This window comes from Megascapheus bottae, chromosome 26, assembly GCF_031878675.1.
Source record: "Megascapheus bottae isolate mThoBot1 chromosome 26, mThoBot2.hap1, whole genome shotgun sequence".
NCBI classification, from domain to species: Eukaryota; Metazoa; Chordata; class Mammalia; order Rodentia; family Geomyidae; genus Megascapheus; species Megascapheus bottae.
Window position 1 is genome coordinate 3997248 of NC_143534.1, and position 20877 is coordinate 4018124.

The following is a 20877-nucleotide window of genomic DNA, read 5'->3' on the forward strand; positions in this document are numbered from 1 at the left end:
TACACATTCACATTTTCCTCATCCACGCAAAAGACATTAAATATGCGGCACTCTCCTCCTCTGACCCAGGAAATTATGCTCATTTTTTTCTCCATTTAACTAATAGGTTTCCCAGGGCCAATTGTCATATGTAATAATCCACACATAAAAAGTCAGGCAGCCAGAAGCTCTTCCTGCTCCATATAGACTTGAAAAGCGACCTGTCCGTGGCATTAACTTGGGGGAAATCAATGTACCCTAGAATGTAAGAGCAGGGGGCTGGGTTTACCTGCGATACTGTGCATTTGGCTCCCAGCCTCGTCACCCAACTCTGGCCCTGGAGATCTGTGCACATCTGTGCTGTGAAAAGACACAGGGACCTCTCTGCCTGTCCCACCCTTCCTGCTTGACGGGATTTGTCTCTAGAGCATGTCACACCGAGTGTATGCTCATTAGCCAAGAGTAGATACGGGGTGCTCTTATCTCCCTAACCACCTCATGATAATATTGAGATGCCTAGCTATAATCCCAGCTACTCCAGAGGCAGAAATAGGAGGATCAGGCCGTGAGATTGGCATGGGGAAACATACAAGACTGCACCTGAAAAATAATGAGAGAGAGCTGAGGCTGTGACTTCAGTAGTAGAGTACCACTCGAAAATGATGAACATACTTTTCCTTGACTGTAATAATCACTTCATGATGTCTATGTGCACCCAATCATTGTGTTGTGTATCTTAAATAAATACACAGTAGCCATGCTGTCATGAGAAAGCGATTTGAAGTAGCCTCCTGCAAGCCTGATTGACCAGCAGGCAGACATGAGGGCTCTGCAGGACGGCTCAGGGCTTGCACTGTCCCCGACTTCTCTCAGTCTCTGATGGTCCAGGGCTGGCCCAGGCAGGCCTGAGCTTTCCTCGATTGCCCAGGGTTGACCCTCTCTCTGGACGTCAGTCAACAGGGAACTGGCCTGTTTGTCACTGATATGAAGTGGTGGATTCCGTTTCCTTCCTGTACTAGCAGTGAATTTGGGAAGTCATGGCTTTGGCCTCAAGAGCGTAACCTGTGGTTTACAGCTGGAACCTGCTGTCCAGGCTTGTGCGAATATTAGACAAGGGTCTACAAGTTCCACCATGATCTAGCAAGAGCATGCTCAGTTGTTAGCATGGTGGTTTAGCAGCAAGTCAGCTGCCGCTGCCTTCTGGGGGCAAAGTGGGGGAGCACTGTGGCCTGTCTCTGGCAGTCTTAGTGGGCTCTGGGGTTGCAGGACTTGAGGAATCTGTGTGATAAAAGTGATTTGATTCTGAAAGGGAATTTGTTGTACACCTGGCATAATTCCAGTGGGTGGCTCATCATAGTATATAAGAATTAATGAATCCTTTAATTCCACTCTGGAATTCGTTCTCCCAAATAATTATTATTCTTGCCAATCATAACTCATCGTGTCATAGCATTTAGAGCTGGAATTAACTCCAAAAGGAACAGGCCTTCTCCTCTGGGGGTAGACTAGAGACTCATACCAACTCTTACTCTTACTATCCTGTATCTCCCTTTCTGTCTCTCTGAGATCCCCCCTTTCTCTTTCTTACAAACACACACACACACACACACACCACTGATAAAGACTCATTAGGATCAATATTTGGCTGGAAGCCACTGAAACTTATACAGTGTGTGTGTGTGTGTGTGTGTGTGTGTGTGTGTGTGTGTACACCAGCCCTATAGGAGAATGCTGGGGCTGCAGAGAGGGGAACAGAATGAGGCTGGGGTGGGGTTGGGGTAAAACAAGGAAGCTCCCCTGACTCTAACTGGCTTCACCAGGGCTCAAACCATATATCCTTGGCCCTTGGCAAGGTTCTGATCTCACCTCAAACATCTCCTAATGAAATCCACCCCAGAGAGATCAGGATGCTGGCATTCTGAATGCCCACTGCTGTGTGCACTGTCCATCTGCTTTGACAAATGGCCTCATTCTCCATGATGTCCTGATAGGGAGACATCTTTGAACTGTGACCTCGCCAAGGTCTTTTCAGAGAGTCGCACATACCCTTCCATTGTGGAAATTAGACAAAAAAAGCTGGCAAGTCACTTCATTAGATAAACACCACAAGCAGCAATCATAGAGTGATCGCAAGCAATTTGATGACTGTCGAGCCCTGAAAGACAATGTCGGAGTCAGGAAGGTATCAGCATGGGAAAATGTAAAATAAAATTATTTCCATGCTGCTTCTCTCATCCATGGATTTGTCTCCTGAGCCTCCTAAGTGCATTATCTCATTTTGACAAGAAAGTGTCAGCGAATGCAGTTCTAGGTTTAAAGATTTAATGCGTAAAAGACTTGCATTTTTGAAAGGAAAGAGCCAACTTCTTTTAAAAATCATCTTAGCTGCGGCTAAATTTGTGGCATCCGAAATGAAGTCCACTCTTTGGTGCTGATTATGTTTGGTGGCCTGGGCTACTGACCTTCAGAAGTGGAGCGATCAGAGGCAGGTCAGGGGTCTGAGGATGGGATCCTATTGCTCCTATACCTCCAATGTGAGTGTGGCAGGCCATGCTCATGCAGGGGTTTATTTACAAGCTCTTTCTTCCTCTGCGGCTGCCTGGCAGGCCAGCATCTTCTGTCTGCTCATTACCCACAGCTGGCTTCCCCTCAGGGCTGGGCTGGCATCACTGGGGGTGTGCAGCACTAAGAATGATACTGCGTGGCTCTGGGTCAGGGGGGCTCTGGAGAGCCAGCCAGCCGAGGCACCACGCTACATTGGCAGAGATAATATTGTTTCTGGTGAAGGTTATTTTGCTGCCAAGTAGCCCCAGTGTGAAAAGAAAAGAAAAGAAAAGAAGAAGCACAGTTCTTCTCTTAGGAGTAGGAGAATGGCAGGGGATCTGGATCTCCATCCAAGCAGCAGGAGGGATTTGGTAAGCAGAGGGTCAGGAGGAAAGGCTATGCTAGGGTGGATAAGGGGAGCAAGCAGCACACATGGTTCATGCGTTTGCTGGTTACATGCGGGCATCACAGTGTATCAGGCTGGGCAGTGGGTACAAGATGGCTCCCTGGGGCTAGTCTGTGCTCTGTGGGCACAGACTTCATGGATAAGCAGATACAGCCAGCGTGAGAACCCAAGGGCACCAGTGTACCTTTGAGACCCACTCAGAAGACATGATAGCATAGCAACAACAATAAAATATGAACCTTGATGGCAGCCATTGATCCCGGGACCTGTACAGGACCCGGAGTGGAAGTGGGAGTGTCCTGGTTTCTTCCTGCCTTCCTCCAGCTTAGTGCCTTTAAATAAGGAGGCTCACAGTCCAGGCAAAATCTGGGATATATGCTGGGTTCTGGGAGATCTAACAGCTCCAGGAAGCTTGGCCAGTTCTTGGCCCTTGAGTTCATGCTGTGTGATCCACGCATGGTCCCGTGGTTTCACCAGATACATGGGATGCCGCTGAGTGCCTGACGGTCTGCAAATTGCTTGTGATCATGGATGGCGAGGGAGGGCATCCTGCCTCTCCTGCTCTGCTTCCACACACTCGTGTGTGCACGCACACTTACACAGCACCCACGCCACCCAAGTGTGCACATGGTACACACACACCACCTAACCACGCAAAGACACACACAGTATAGTGCACATACGCCTTCACACACACACACACACACACACACACACACACACACACCACAAACATTCCACATACGCATGCCACACACACACAGCCAATTTGCAGTGGCATCTGAATAGCAAATTGGTAAGACTTTATTGGCATACTTGGAGCTATGAAGGCAAGCCCAATTAATTTGGTGGTCAGTCATTGAACAACGTATGAAAGTAATTTTCTAACTAAATTAAGAGCCCCCACCACAGGAGGCAAACAAAGCCATCAGTCAGCAATGAGGTCTCCTGAGTCTGCAAGGGCAGTTGGACAATTAGGTTATTGTTTAATCTGTACATTTCTATTCATTTAGCAGTAGACTAAACTAGGGGAAAAAATAGCTTTCATGGTGAGCATTGAGTATTAGCCAACCACAATCAAATATTTTTTTTTTGTGATCCTGGTTGTTGCACTTCTTCAACTCCATGACTTAAGTGACTGAGTGGCCTTGTCTTACAAAATAAGGCCCTGATGGTGAAATTCCTGGCCTAAGTTGCCATGGTCACAAATGTTTTTGGTCACTGTACTGCTTTCTCAATGGGGAGGAAAATCGTGTGTGTGTGTGTGTGTGTGTGTGTGTGTGTGTGTGTGTGTGTGTGTAAAAACTCTCCATCTCCAATGCCCTCAGGACAGAACAGTAACTTTCTAAAGGTACTGGATTGGACTGCTTATTTCTCAAAGCCTTGAACCTCTCAATGCTGTAAAGAGTTGCCTACTGTGGTACTCTAAGTAAGAAACCATCTGCTCTACTCCAAAACATCTCACAGTCCTTGCTTGCTAACTCCTTTATTTTTTTCTTAGGAGGAAGACTAGATTCAGCCAGGATCCCAGCAGTTCCAGGTGAGAAGGGACAGGAAACAGAATTAAAAGAGTCACCTCCATTTACATTACCAAAAAGCTTTGTCTATTCACCAAGTTATCAAATGTTCAGAATATGATTTTTTTAAATCTCTGAAGTAACTTGCAATAACTTAATGGATCTGGAGTTTTTCTAGTTTAGATTATGAGGGAATAGAGACAATAATGCACCAGGTTTTGATTTTGTCCATTAATTTTACTGAGAAGGGACTCCTCAGGTCAGGGTCAAAAGCTCCTGACCGGTCCCCTGGGATCCTTGCCCCACTCCTTGCTGAAAAAAATGAAGGGACTTGGCAGAAGATTGACAGTTATTTTGTTGAACAACCCAGAGAAATAACCTCCATTTCTAATAGCATTATTAATTGTCTGGTTTTCTTTTCAGATGTGTTATGTTCTTAAAAGCTGATGGTGACCTGGACAGAATGCCAGTGGAATTCCTGCCACTATTTCTGTTTTCGGTTTTTTTTCTGCCAGTCCTGGCCTGAGCACTGTCCTTGGACTTTCTCAAGGCTAGAGCTCTACTACTTGAGCCTCAGCACCACTTCAGGCTTTTTTCTATGTATGTGGTACCGAGGAATTGAACCCCGGTCTTCATGCATGCCAGGCAAGCCCTCTACCACTAGGCCAAACTCCTGGCCCCCCTGCCACTATTTCCTTTCAATCCCAACAATCTTAGAAATTAGTAGACATCTTTTTCCTCATCAACCTGTGCCAACAAACATTCTTCACTCATTTCTGTTGAAAAAGAGACCCAGACATTCATCAGATAACATTAAAATGAAAAGAGGTGTTCAAATGGTTTAGAAGGTTTAGTCTCCCTCCTTTAAATGCTTGAGAATATGTCACGAGAAACAGAGCACATGCAATGTGAACTACACTCTCCCAGGATATTTTCTCTCGGTCTCTGTCTCTGTCACTGTCACTGTCTCTCTCACACCTCGATAATATCTAGTGTAGGTCTTCTCTGGGCTCTCTCCTCATTGATCTGGCTAGAAAATACTACTCAGCTTTCCTTCTCTAACTCAGCCCTTCTCTAGTTTCTTGCACCCGAAATGTTTTAGTCGAAGGGTTCTCATTCAACTAATTCCTTGTAAAAGAATAATACAGACCATAGACAACCATTCCTCTCTTCAGGTTGAAGACACAGGAAAGAGAGGAGATGGTGTGAGGAAAGCAGGGATGCCCTTTCCTCCAGAAATGGATGGGGCACTGGGACTTCACGTGAGTGAGGGTGGGTGAAGTCCCAGGCCAGGGAATTACAGGTGGGGAGGGAACGGCCAAGGCAAGGATGGGCTTTGGGTGGAAGGAATGGCAGGTGAGGATGGGAGTCTGGCTGAAGAAGGACTGTGTAGGTGAGTGGTTTCGGGGAAGGCTGGACTCCGTGGGTGCCTGGGGTTCTGTGTGCAGATGAGGCGCCAGTGTCGCTCTTGGCTGTGTGTGAGGAGGAAACCGTAGGTTGAGATGCATTTCTTGGGAAGGCCTTCTCCTCTGGGGTGCGCCACACCCTCCCCTCCCCTGGGGCCCCGCACAGGCTCAGCTATTTAGGACCAGTGGAAGACTCCTGTATTAAAGTTTGGGCGAGGGGAGCTGCTTACTGAGATTGTCTTCATTCTCCGTGTGTGTGGTGCCAGGACTCAGGTACTTGAAGGGAGCCAGGAAGGTTGACAGTATGCTTACTTTGTCTGGAAAGAAAAGAAGAACAGGAAATGCGCGTTTGACCTCAAGTTTCAGAACAACTCAGTGCTTTCATAGGTTCTTATTACTGAGGGGCTGGACATTGGAGGGGGCAAAGGTCACACTGCATTCCGGCTCAGTCTTGCATTGAATTTCTGACAGTTTTTTTTTTTTTTTTAAATCAAATTCCTGTCTCTACTGAATTTCACACATTATGGTTTCCACCATTCTCCTTTTCCTGGCCCAGGCCTATCAAAACTTAAAGTGATTATTAGAGTGATGTGGCTTCTACTCACCCGTGGGTAGACCAAGGCTGTGCCTGTCCCAATCGAGAGGATTTCAAAGGAGGGGAGGGAACACAGGCAAAACACTTGAATAATGAAGATAGAGTGGTGCAAATACAACCAGAGCCCCTTTTCCTCACTTGTGTAGAATTTGCTTGGAGGACTTGAAATGCAGGATGGAAAACAGGCTTACTGAAAGCACAGCCATAAATGACACCTAGTGGGTGCTTGAGCTGAAGCACTGGGAGGAAGAGAAGAGAGTAAAGGGCTCTATACTCAACCTAGAGGAGCAATGGCTCATTCTTGGCTAATTGGGAGGCAGTGACTGGGAGTGTCAGAATTCAAATCCAGTCCAGGCAACAAGTGAGTGAGGCTCCATCTCAAACAACAGGTAGAAAATGGCGAGACATACCTGTGGATCACAAGTCTACGAGAAGTATAGGTAGGTGGATGGGGTACAGGGGTGGTGGTGGGGGAGGAAGGGGAGAAGAAATCATGAGACCTTATCTTGGTTTGGCTTCCATGTGAATGGGCCTGCTTAGGCAGTGGACAGACTGAAGGTCAAACCCCAATACCCGCAATAAATAAATAAGGAGGGAGTAAGGAGGGAGTGGAGGGTGGGGTGAGAGAAGACAGGCCATGGGTGTGTGACATTGTCAATGACCCTCTGCACAGCCCTGGTTGCCATGGGGATAAAGGCCAGGCAGGTCAAAGCTCCTGGTTTCCTGACAGGGGAGAGGACTGTGTCAGGAGACACCACTCACGACCAGTATCTCCTGTGTACAGCTCACCACAGCAACTTCTCCCTTCAACAGGGAGATGGCGGACTTGTGAGGGATCCCAAACCACAGCTCCTTGGTTTAAAGATTTCCCAAAGCAGTATGGCAGTTCCTCAAAAGACTAAGCATAGAGCTCCCCTATGACCAGCAATTCCACTACTTGGCATTTACCCAACCATCCAGAAACAAGGACATACTAAATCCACTAGCACAACAATGTTCATTGCAGCACTATTTACCATAGCAAAGATATGGAACCAACCCAGATGCCCCTCAGTTGATGAGTGGATCAACAAGATGTGGTTTTTGTACACAATGGAATTCTATGCTGCTGTCAGAAAGAATGACATCGCCCCATTTGTTAGGAAATGGAAAGACTTAGAAAAAAATCATATTAAGTGAAGTAAGCCAGACTCAAAGGAACATAGGCTCCATGGTTTCCCTCATTTGTCATAATCAGTAGAAGCCTTGGGCTCTCCTAGCAGAGATTTGCAATAGAGCAAAACCTAGATACATAAGGCCATGTAGTATGACACTAAATGAAAGGACCTCCAGGATATAGAAACAAAAGCCATATAATGAGTGATTGTTGTCCTTAATGTACTGTGTTATCTCTCATCTCTTCTGCTGTCCCTTGGTTATCTCATATTGTTACAGTATTTCACCTTGTTATCTGATATATGGGATATGTTTGTATTTGGTTATTTGAAATTGGATAGGGAACGGGGGGGGGGGGAGACAAGATGAGGGGCGGGAGTGGGGAGAGGGAAATGGGGACCAAGACATGAGAAAGGGTATCAATGTTTGTGAAGTAATGCACCTTCTATCTGGTGAATATAATGTAACCCTTCTATTAAGTACAATAAAAATATATGGAAGAAAAGATTTCCGCTGACTACAGGAAACCATGGAAGCTAGGTGTCTTTGTCTGAGCAGAATTCGCATCTACTGAAGAGAGCCAGCGGGAGGTCCAGCACAGGGGCCCCCCAGTTCCAGCTGCTCACCCATGCCCCACGCGTCTCTACTCGCCAGTGTTTCAGTGAGAAAGAACCTCACCTTTAGCCAGAGAGTACAGATGGAAATGTCCCCACGACTTATCTGCTCTGGTGTAGACTTGCAGTGGAATTGTTTCTGGTATTCTTCTGGTTCAGGTAGCTCTGGGCTCTCCTAAGGGCTTCGTTGGGCTATGTGGGGCCCCATGCACCTCCTACTTGGTACTGTCATCCACACCCGAGGGCTGACGCTTTAGCGAGTTTACTGTGTTTGTAACACTGCTTCTGGTCTGCTTGTTATTACAGAAGAGACCTGTGTATCTCGGTGCTCCTGTTTGCACTCTATCCCCTGACATAAACGTGATTTCTCAGTCATGGTTTTATGTGTCCTTAGCCTTCAGGCACTCAGACCCAGCCTGGTGCTTCTGAGCCTGAGCAGTTTTTCTCTTTAGCTGAGCTTTCTGGAGGCCAGGAGTTCACATTGAAATTCATCCAGAAGCCTGTTAACAGCTGTTGTTTCCAGGAGGGACAGGCAACCATATAGCATTCGCACAAAGAGAACAATAAATAACTCAAATATGAAATGCCTGCTCTTTCTTCATTCTACCAAACAAGAAGAATCAACTCAGGGAGGGATTTTCCCTGGCTGTTCTCTCATAGCCCAAGCTAATTTACTACAAGAGAATGAAATATCTTGCCTGAGTTATAATTTCATTAAGAGAGTGCAATAATGCTACACGATAAGTGTGAAGCTCAAATGATTTAGTCTGAAGGATCTCAAAATGAAATTACAATTTTTTAATAAAGCAAGGATACTACCCCAAAACCCACAAAATAAACTATTTCCAAGCCCACTTCAGCAAAACTGTGAAATATTTAAAGATGGTTTTAGATTGATCAGAGTTATCACTTTGTGCTGTTGCTAGGCTTGTCAAATAATAAAACAAGACAACCTGCTAAAATTAAATTTCAGATAAACAACGATTTACTTTAGTGATATAGGCATGACATGTATAAACTAAGATAATTATTCATTTGTTTATCGGAAAGGGTTTTAACAAACATTTCTCTAGGGAATATGTATTAATGGCCAACATGCACATGAAATGATACAAAGACTATTTAAGGAGTTATTTTTGATTTTTTTCTTCTAAATTCAAGATTTCTTCAGAAGGTGACTATAAAAAATTTTCAACCTTGCCCTTGTCAAACTTTAAACCTCCTGTAGTTTGTTCATCTGGAAACTAGGAAAACAGCATTTCCCCTGTTTATTTTCCCTTGTTTCATCTGTCATACATTATAAACAGGACAACATTTTCTTATTTCTAAAGACACAAAAGGAAGCAGAAAGAGTCATGTGGTGAAATTTAGGGTCAGGGTTATTTTTGGAAGACAAATATGGATTTTCTCCAAAAGTAACTATGTGAAATTCATTAATAAACAGAAGACTCAGAAACAGGCCATACTAAGGAATAATAACATGTGAGACAAGAAGAGTCAATTCTCTACTCTGTCCTTCCTGAATCCACAGCCTTGATTTTGACACCATTGATCAGAAAAAAGGGAACATGCCAGAATGTATTTGTATGTAGAATGTAAGAATTCTTACAGCTTAGTGAGAAAGAACAAAGAATACAATTAGACACAAAGGCCAAAATATTTTTCACAAGGAAAAATGAACATGTAGTCCATAAGCATATCTTGAGTGTTCAAAAACATTGCATACTAGGAAAATAAAGACTAAATATAAATTAGATTAGCTTGAAAGGCTAAAAAATAAAAAAACGGTTGATGATGACAAAAGCAAGAAAGAAGTAAAGATAATCAGAAGTCATCTATTAATAAATCTTGGCTTTTAAGTGTACAATCTGTCCCATGGCTTACTAACCTCACTGCTGTATCTGACCTTGGTATCTGGTGGACTGTATAAACATTTATTTATTATTTATTTATTTGGATCAGGGAAGGGAAAAGGAAAAACAAGATGATGAAACAAAAGACAAAGGGTGAAGCAGTGTAACAGCGATATTCACAAGACAGTATGACAGAACTTTACAAATTGGGAGGGGGTGAATGGAGGGAAAGTAGGAGAAAAACATAGGAAGGGATAACCATGTTCAAGAAGTAATATACTCACTACCTTACAAATGTAACTGTAACCCCTCTATATGCCACCCTGATGACAAAATAAAATTTAAAAAGATAAATAGATGGTTTATATTCAAGGATGTTTATAGCAACCTATTTATCACAGGTCCAAACTGGAAATACCCCCAAATATTGATCAACAGAAGAATGGATACATGAATCATGGTGTATTTATAAAATAGAATAGCATAAAGAAAAATGAGAAACAAAAGAACCTATTCCAGTATATTGTGATATGGATGTGTCTCAAAAGCATTTTATTGAGCAAAAATAAGAGTCACAAAAGAAAAATATGTCACGTGAACACATTTATAAGATGTTTCAGAATATCCTGAAGCACTTCATGGTGAAATAAAATAATTGCATAATTAAACGACTACTTTAGAAAAATGCTTCTTGATGAGAGAAGGAAGAGTACTACCTCTCCAGGTAGGCTGGAAAAATGGATGCAAACAAGTACAAGAAATCTTTCCTAGGAAGAAAACATTCTGGATTTAAAGATGGGTCGACACCACAGGTGTGTGTGCATCGTCATGTAGTTCATACATGCATTTCATAATCGGGTCTCCATTATTAAAACATTGAAAGCAAGCATTCATGATTGGACAAGAAAATGAAAGATGGACCTCAAATCTCAAAGCCATGTTTAATCCAGAGAAGAGAAAGTAGTTGATGGTACACACGATAACTTTATATATAAAGAAAAGAATTCAGGCTGGTAGATATTAAATGAAGATGTCTACTAGAAAAGAATGAATTACGTATCCACACATGCCCTCACTTACTAGGAGTGTAGCTCTTGCTTTGCTTTCCTGCTTAGTTTATAGATGTGAAGGCACAGATGTGTTAAAGTAGTACACATTGCAACAGGAGAAATCACAACCTCAACGGTAAAGCCCTTTAGAGCCATCCTTAGACACTTATTGAGACAAGTGTGCATCAAAGTAGCTCAGTGTGAGTGATGGTTCCTGACAGCTGATGGAAGAGTTCTGGAGGATTGAGAGCGAGGTCAGAATTACAAACATCATGCCTCTGCAACCGCAGTGACTCAAAATGTGCTCAATAATATTATACACTAGGAAATGGCAAAGTAAACATACTGGACATCCCTGAGTCTGGCAACTGGAGGCACATCACATTTCCTGTAACCTGTGTTTGTGAATGAAAAGACAGTGTTGTTTACAAACCATTTAACAACACATTTTGTTTTACCAAGTAGGATAAGATTAAAGCAACAGCACCAATAATAACAATAAGAATAAGAAACAAAACTGTATGCTGGTGGCTCATACCTGCAATCCTAGCTATTTAGAAGAGGCTGAGATCTAAGGATCATGGTTCAAAGCCAGCCCAGGCAGAAAAGTCTGTGAGATTCTTATCTCCAGTTATTCACCTAAAGACCGGAAGTGGAGCTTGGCTCAAAGTGGTAGAATGTTAGTCTTGAGCAAAAAAGCTCAGACAGTGCCCAGGCCCTGATTCAAGCCCATGACCAAAACAAACAAACAAACAAACAAACTAAACTAAACTAAACAAAAACAAACAAAAAAGCCTTTGGTATATGACAATGTCCATTACCTAGAAAAATTATTCATGTGAAATCATATACTGAAAAAATACTTATAAACTAGCTAATATTTAAAATATTGACCCTAGATCCTGCCATCTAAAAAATCACTTCAAGGAGGAGCTGTATAAAAATATGTAAACTAAACAGCGGGACCTTGTCCTCGTTTCAAACACGAACAGTGAGGTTTTGTCCTGTTTGACTCTTCTTTTTGTAGGCCACATATATTTCAGCATCTCGTGCATCTAACTTGAGCGATTACATAACCATTGCACTCCACAGATCTCTGCTGGTACCCCCGGGCTACTGTAGCTCAGCCTCTTGTAAGTCCCCTTCTTATGTTTTCCCTTGGCCCAAACACACTCTGACAGATGGCAGCTTTCAACTTGACCCACTTTCTTTCCGAAGTGTCTATTCTAACTGCACACAGGTATCTCTCTCCACCAACGTTGCTTCTATCTAAGCATGCATGCAAATTGGTACGAACAGGTGGGCTACCCTGCGAAGCAGGGAAATAATTATTCTCTGTGCAGGCATTTTTTTTTTGTAGGTAAAGGCAAAGGATTTGCCTCATTTATTTTCAGGAGCCTGGACTTTATAAGTGCTGTTTCTAAAGCTGCTATTCTATGAACTTCATAGGCGAGTCCCCCAATTTGTAAAATGACTGGGTTAGCCTTGAGTTTTGTGAAGTACTCGGAAGGTTTGATTCCTTTTGGGTGACTGTAGGCTGTGAATTTTCTTCCCGCAGTTTCAGAGATGGACGAAACTCATGGGTTTAGTTCTGAAAGCATCTAATACCACAGGAGTCCAGCCTGCGGAATCCGCTGCTAGTACACGAGGTGAGCTCAGTGGTGTCCCTTCAGAATTTAAACTATGAAGTCTGCTCCCCAGCGGAGTCCCTCAGTATAGGTCTGTCTTTGGAAATAGGATAAAATAGGCCACTAGGGTGGGTGCTAGTACAATTTGTCCTTTTAAGAGGAGGAGGGCAGGACACAGACACCCAGGGTGGGGCAGTCACGTGAGGACTGGGCCAGGGGAAGCTAAGGGACAGGAGAGAATAATGAGAGCATAATGTCGTGAGACCTCATCTCCTTGAAAGGTATCTTTTAGAAAGTGGCTATTGGTTGAGATCTAGCAGCTGTTTATAAAGCACCCTGTCTTTGAACCCAGGCAGTCTCAGGTAGAATAACTATGGAGATGGACGACCTTGTACTCTGAGTACTGAGTCTGAATCGCAGTTAAGCTTTCAAAACTTAGTAACGCAGACTCCTCACCACTACGAGGAAGGAGCTCTAAGCAAATAAGACAGAATTTGGGTTTGAACTGGGGACTCCAGAGCAACTGAGAAAAATGACCATAGAACTGGATTGTGAGATGATCTGTGGGAACAAGAAGAAAGGAGGAGATAAAGGAAGGGAAGCAAGGAGAGAAAGAGGGAGGAAGGAGGGAAAGAGAGGAGAATGGAGAGAAGAAGGAGGGAGACAGACAGACATACAGAGAGGGAGAGAGTCGCTCAGGCCTATGTCACTCAAGCAATCTCTTTTTATTTTCCCATATGGGATAACCAATATTTGAAAATGTGTGAAGAAAGGGGCATAGAGGATCAGATAACCTATTAATTATCTCAGAATTATTGCAACCTTTGCAAATTAAACAGAAAGATTCTCTCCTGTTTCTCACTGTCCTTTGGCGAAGTTCACCACTGGATATGGGAATGTAAATTTTAATTTGAATTAGATTGCGTCTCATAAATTGAAAAAAGGAGTGGAAAGTTATGGACTCTGCCTGAGGACCACTGAGAGACAGAAAAAGAGAGGGATTACCAGAGGATGGGTAAAAGAGAAAAATGGAAAAACACCCCAACCGTCACTCTCTGTTCACACTGAAAGGATTTCAAACTCAGAATGAATCACCAGCACCTACTTTCTAGGGAAGGATCCAGAAGACACAGGTTCTGCCTGCCTGCCCTCAGCACTGACCACTCACCTGCAGTGCTGGCCAACCCCCCCAGCTCAGCTGTCCAGCCTCACTCTGACTGGTAGGTGCTGGATTCTTTAGCCAGGGTTGCAGGTGAGTAGAGAATGGGATCCCCTTACATCCTTAAAGTCTAAGGAGGATTCAGGAAATATACAGCTCCTGAGGACCTTTTCAGATTGCCCAAACTCCTAGGTGACAGCCCCGTGAGACCCATCAGTAACCACTTGTGTGTAAATACCACGACTCCTAATTCACAGGCATTAGCAGTATGGCTTTCCTTGTGGTTTGGAAAAATCCCTTTCCTGTGGTTTTATTTCTAAGGCATTTTGCTGTTTTTCTCCCATGGCAGCCTTTGCAGTCTCCAAGTTCACAGGCATTCCAGGCTTAGTGTATAGGTCACATGCGCATTAGCTTTGGTATATTTTTGGAAATGGGGAAAAAGCTGGAATACAAACAAACACATTCCAGATTGTTCCATGTGCACCTCCAGATGTGAGAGACGGGCAGAGATACAGAGCATCTGACACATGATTGACAGCTGAAGGTATATCTTGGCAGGAAAGTGTATTTATATTAAGGGAAAAAAATTCTAAAGGTGTATGTTCACACTTCACTCAGGCTCATAGCTTTCTAAATGATCTGCCAAGGCATTCTGGGGTCTTGTAAAGTTCTAAACAACTCCACCGTTGTATAATCTGGGAATGGCGGCTCTTAGAAATTGTATGGTATCATTGTCTACATTTGAGCTTATCCTAGTCAAGTGAGTTTCCAGAGTAAAACAAAGATTATTTGGGGTAAGTTGGAGTGGTGGAGTCTAGCCTAGTGGCCATCTAGTCTGGGCGTGACTATGTCCCTTCTCTGCTTGGAGTTTCTGAAAGATGCTAGCACCGAAGGATGGTGAGATGAGGAGAGGTCAGAACTCTGCTGTCTTCCTGCTTCAGACCCTGATGTAAGAGTAGAAAACAACTTTAGCAGATTTTCCTTCCATTAAAGCCATTTAAATGGAGGCTCTCAAGAATGACTCCATCAAGAAATGCCTCCCGCATCTACAGCCTGCTGAGCACTGGCTGTGGAGCTCGTCTGTTTATAGCAGCAGCTGTATTCTGGAATCATCCGGGCAGTTAAAATTTTTACACAAGCTGCAGTGTATTTCTCAAACTAGGAAACAAGACGTGTTCTTGGTTTAATTCCCTACCTGAGTTCCAACTCTCATACACTGAAACAAACACATAACTCCTCTCATGGCACTCTGGTCCAAGAAATTGTGCATTATCCTTCTTTTAGTTTGGGCAATAGAACTTGGTGTTTCTCAGAGGCTAGGCAAGCACTCTGCCATTGAACTAGTCCTGCTTCTGCCTCCCTCCCCATCCTACTTTTATGTCATTGTAGGGAATTTCCCATCTGCTTTTTTCCTTCTTGCTCCATGTATATTTATTGACTCTTTTCTAGACCTGGGGCAAAATTACTGTCACTTCCAAGAGGTCTGACCTTTCACAATTTTAATGAAGCCATTATAAGTAGTTAACTCAGTTATTTCTGTTGGAGGATAATTGGCAGGTGTTGGAGGAGCTCATAGACAGAGATAGCAGGTGGCACAGGACTCTAGTGGTAGATTAGATTGGGGGGAGGGGGTTTAGGGCTTCGATCAAGAGATTTCATTGCTCACTTGGCTCTGAGGGTGATTAAATGTACAAGAAACTCTGTGGGAGATGGACTAAACTGTGATTCTGGTCTGGAATTCTGAAAGGTTTTGTGAAATACAAACTGCACTTTATAAAACGGCATAGGTATTCTGAAGAGTCCCAGAGGCAGAACTGTTATGACAGGGGAGATAAGACGCTGTGTGGCAAATGTTAAGGTGACACTGGCTCCTAGACTGAAATTGCTTTCTTCTCTTGGCATATGGGTTTTCCACCATTTTCTGGCCTTTTCCTTGGGGACGCATTACACCAAAACCCATTTGTTAATTTAGTTCTTTCCATTTTTATAACACATTGTCATCGTTCATTTCTTCCAGGCAGGGAACGCCCACATTTCCTAAACCCGAAGCTTTAGCCGGAATCCATCACTCAAGCCAGTGAATGGAGCTCCTTTGGCATCCTGTATCTGACGCAGAGGCTTGAATCCAGGCCTTGATCTTGCTGAAATGCCGTTGTTTGAGATACACGCTATCCAGCATGAAATCAGGAAAGCAATCAGGTCGTGCCTCTTTACAGCTTCTCATTCTCCATCCTTTGCATTGTAGTAGGGCAGAGTGGGCACAGATTCTCCCTCATCTTGGGGAGTGGGCAGTGGGCATCTTGTTTTTTTCCTTTTTCTTGAGTGTACATAAATGTCTGCTCCTAGGATTTGGAGGGTAACGTTTCATCACTTGGCTGCGTGCTTTGGGGTTGTGATTTCCTAGCGATGCTGAGCTTGTGGTTCACAGTGATGTTAAGTAAAGGAGGAGATGTGTCCTGTTTCCTCAGCCAGTGCTCTGGGGACAGGGTACAGTCTGCTCCAGTATGCCTTGACCTGCCCCACTTTGCTCTCCCAGTCCAGTGTGATCTTTAGTAGCATCACTTCATCTCCCAAGTGTCCCAGTTTGGAAGATAAAGCGAGAGGTCACCCTACTTATGAACAAAGTTCCCATTTGAAGGGGGTGGCCTGAGGGCATTGGAAAGTACTCTTTAATCCATGACAAGCTTCTGACTCTCAAGCCAAATTTCTTTTTCCTTCTACAGAATTTCCCCGATTGCTTTGTAGGCGCTCCTTAGTCCATCTGCTCAAAACAGAATGAGTGCTGCTTGCATATTCAGCCTTTCTCTGACCTATTTGATACTATCTACCCAGTGTCCAAATTAGAAACCCTGGAACCAGTTCCATTTCTCTGTTTTCCTGACTCCACCTGTTAAATGGGTTACTCAGTTCTGTAGGGGATAGCCTCTAGTCCTGTAGCCCCACATCCGGCTAGCACCACATTAGACCAGGGAGAGTGCTTGTAAGCATCTCCTCTGTACTGTGTTGACTCATTTACCCTTCACTTATTGCTGAAGTCATTTTATTCTGGCAATACTGGCATTTGAACTAAAGACCTTTTACTTACCAGACAAGCAGTTAACCGTTACAACCATGCTTCTCGTCCTTTCGTTTTTTTCTTTGCTCTTACTAGTTTTGAACAAGGTCTTGCTTTTTGCCTCGATTGGGCTGATCTGATAACTGTGATCTTCCTGTTCTTGCTTCCTGTCATGGCTGGGATGACAGGTGCCCACTCCCACACGCAGACTTTTTCCGTTGGGATGTGGGGTATGAGGTGAGTGTTTTCCGCGTTGCTCCTGCCACCATTCCTCCTCCGTAGCTGGGATTGTGGCTGTGGGCCCTGGTCCTGGTCCTGAGTCATTTTTCTTGAATGGTGGTTATGTAGAAGTCAAGGAGGTAAGAGATCATGTGATCTTTCAGGACTACGTTTCTGTAGCTGACAGAAGAAGTCCAAGGTCAGCAGCATCAAGAGAAGCAACAAAGCCACACGCTGCAAGGATCCACGCATCATAGGCTGGTGGCATCGAGATTCACACTTTACCAAGACCAGTGCAAGAACTCTGAAGGGAAAGGAGCAATTTTGAATGAAGGGATTCCATCTTGCTTTGTGCAGGTCCTTCTCTTGTTTTACACTGGAACAGCCTTTTCTCAACTCACTGTTCAGAGATCGCCCATGACAACTGAAGATAATGTCTCCAAGGGAAGCCTTAGGAAGATGTTGATTTCAAGCCTAGCCATGAGTGATGAGTGAGTGGCCTTAACCAGCTTCCTCACACGTCTTTTACCTGAACCTCAAAGGTCCTGAATTTACACCACCGAATGTCTTCACTTCAGCAGCTCGGGAGAGGTCACTGGTAAGAGAATAGGATGGTCGAAGGTACTTGATGTTATTTCTGCCTCTGACTTCTTCAAACGCTGCTCACATCTTACCCTTATCTGCTACCATGTGTCCTCACGGCGCCAGTCATTTTTGCTACTGGACCATTTTTTTCTCAGCATATTGAGGCCTGAGCTTTCCTGGCAGGTTGGCTATTCAGGAAATTTTGAATTCCAATCGATGTACAAGCTCTGAGATCCTGCCCCATTTACCAGGCTGCTGAAAATTCTACTTTCCTTTTCTGTAAACTAGATTATCATGTTCTTCCTCAGCAATGTGAGAAATTGGGTTAATTTCTCATCTCTTATAAGGATTAAGTATTCTTGTAACTGAAAATGGAACAATGAGCATATAAGTAATTGTGCAGACAGCAGGTCAAAGTATTAGTACCTGCATTTGCAAGTCTAAATTGAATTATTTTCCTTTTAGAATTGAACTTCTGGCTAATGTATGAAAATGATATTTGTTATTTTTTAACCCCCCTAATAGACTGCTATATTCATGCAGCCAGACTCAGGCTGACCCCTGCTAAATTACCCTTCCCGAGGGTGACCAGATGAAAATGACAAGATCAAGGCACCATCTCATCTCAAAAGTGCCTTTGCCATGCCTGAATGTGCATGTGTGGTGATCTGTAATAACCACACAGATGAGGGCATGCATACTGGCAAACGTACTCCTACGGAGTGGGGGATGGCACCCTGGTTTCTAGCTCCATCCACCTCAATCTCATCTGCAGAACCTGCCATTCTCCCCGTGTCTCCTAAGTTTGGGCTGTTGGAATGGAGGATGGACACAGGCTGTCCTTCACTCTTTCCACCCCTCATTTATGACCTTCAGATCAGTGGCTCTTCCATGGCCTTCCTAGAGAGTTCCAAACTCTCCATTTTTGATTTGTTTCCTCCACAGTCTCATAGTTGGTTGGAATATGCTAGATTTTAGGCTTCAAGGGGCCTGGGGTTCTCCTGGTCTTGGCTATTGTTGCTGGTCCTCAGTGTCTCAGGGAAAAGGTGCTGAAAGACCAACTGAATATTGTTTAAGAATTTCTAACATTTCAAATTCTACACAAAGCACATTTGTTTCTGGGTCCCTCCTGCTCTATTCTGTTTGGTGCCAACTCTCCTCCCAGAGTCAACATTCTCATTGTTCTGTTCTCGAAGAGTGTACCAAGCAAGGAGTCCCCTCCATAAGCCTTCAACCTTTTGGCCTGTCCATGAGATCCTCAGAACCCAGTTCAGGTACATTGGTAAGATGAGCACAAAACATCCTATTGTGTCATTGCTGAGATTTTTAAAATAGAGTACTGAATGATTCATTAAGAGCCATGGAGTTTCCAGGGTAGAATATGAGGTATTGAGATAGATACAGAGATATGTCCCTTCCTACAAACTTTATATAACTGTCACCTTTGGGCCTGCATTGGTTTGGGTGCCTTGGTTTTCTGGAAAGTATAAATTCATGCCTAGGATGAAGAATCTTTCTCTCCCTGCCCCAGCAGCACAGCCTGAAAGGAAGTGCTGTGAAGAAACAGGTCATCCTGCCTCTTGGTAGCTGCTAAGAAAGGTAGCTTGCTGGGAAATCACAGAACCTGCCAAAGAACATCTAAGCATGCAGTCCTGTCCACCAAACTCACTTGAGTCCCTCGAGAACATGCATGGATTCCAGCATTCAGAAGGGCCCTAAGAAATATGCTGAATGCAGAAACAGGTGCCACAGGGCACAGGAAATACAGATCAAAATGAATGTAAAAGATTCATAGTCATTGTCTATTATTATTATGATTGTTATTATTAGTGCCAGAACTGTGTGCCTAGCTTCAAATCTTAGTGAGATATCCTGAAGTTCTTAGATAAGCTGAACCAAGACCAACAGCTGTCACTACACATTTTTGTAAGATTTGGAAAGGTTGATGATTAAGAATAGAAAAGGGAAATTACCTCACCCGATTGCTTTTCTTTCCTTCTCTCAAAGATCTCCCATGAAATCAGATGAATGAAGACAGATGTTACATGTTATTTTGAATCTGCAGTAAGACCAGGCAGATAAATTTGCAGGTAAAACAGTAGTTTTAAACTAGATAAATGGGATTTAAATGGAATTTTGGTCAACAATATCCTAAGTTCTAGCTACCGAATTTCATTACAATCTCAACGTTTTCTTGCTCGGTAGTTAGATTTCATTCAGTAGGGTTACCCATCCTGTTGCTTGAGGTTTTTTTTGCTTCCTGTGAAGTTATTAAGGAATACTCAACTATAATTGTAGATTCTTCAGGGAAGGTAATTTTAGGGGTAAGGAAGTCAGAACAGCTGGCACTTTGGGGCTTGATAAAAGGGTGGGAAATGGCATGAGAGGAACAAGGATGGGTTAGCAGAGACGAACAACAGAAGGACAAAGAGGAATAGCTCTAACAGCCAGGAGCCCGGGACCCGGCCGCTGCCCACACCTCTCCAGGGTAAGAGGGGGAGAAAGCAAATCCCTGCAGCAGTTTATCAATAAAACTTAAGCAGGCGGTTGAGGACAAAAACCCAAGACTGGGCTTGAGCACCCACAACAGCTTTCAAGTGAAAGGCCGTTTACAGAGCGAAACACATTGCGTTGTAAAATATTAGTTTCTTATTACTTCTCGTGCACAGCAAAGTAAGTAAAAAGCACAATGTGGGAGATGGATTTTCTGTGAGAATGGCAGCATGCTGCCGCTCTCTATTAGATTCCATGAAAATCAATCTGCAGCCTCGTTCAGCCTGGTAAAATTAGATCTAAAACTATTTAATTTTGTTTCCAGAGTGTTTTTCCCATTCACTGCCTAGCTTGAGGACACACGGTGATAAAATACCCTGAGTTATTACCGGCTTCTGTGTGCCTCTGCCTGGAAGAATGCTGTGGCAAGATGCGTTTTTTTTGGCCACTGGGATGAAATGCTGTCCACACACAGTGTACTTCTGCCACTTTCTTGGGATTAAGAGACTCATCTTTTATTCTCTTGCTTTGCATTCTGCACGGCTTGGCAATAAAGTGTGGCAAATGGATGTTTTTAATTTGCCTGAGAGTGGCTTTGCATGGGTTGGGAATGAGACTGC

At 43.7% G+C, this 20877-nt stretch overlaps 1 protein-coding gene across 1 annotated transcript in view; it reads right to left on the reverse strand.

Annotated features, from left to right (window-relative positions):
* Adarb2 (adenosine deaminase RNA specific B2 (inactive)) overlaps nt 1–20877 on the reverse strand; it is a 324779-nt gene that overhangs the window by 104011 nt on the left and 199891 nt on the right. Inside the window, exon 5 of the mRNA XM_090318701.1 lies at nt 6083–6169. Coding sequence (XP_090174827.1) covers nt 6083–6169 — 87 coding nt within the window. The remainder of the gene's footprint in view (nt 1–6082; nt 6170–20877) is intronic.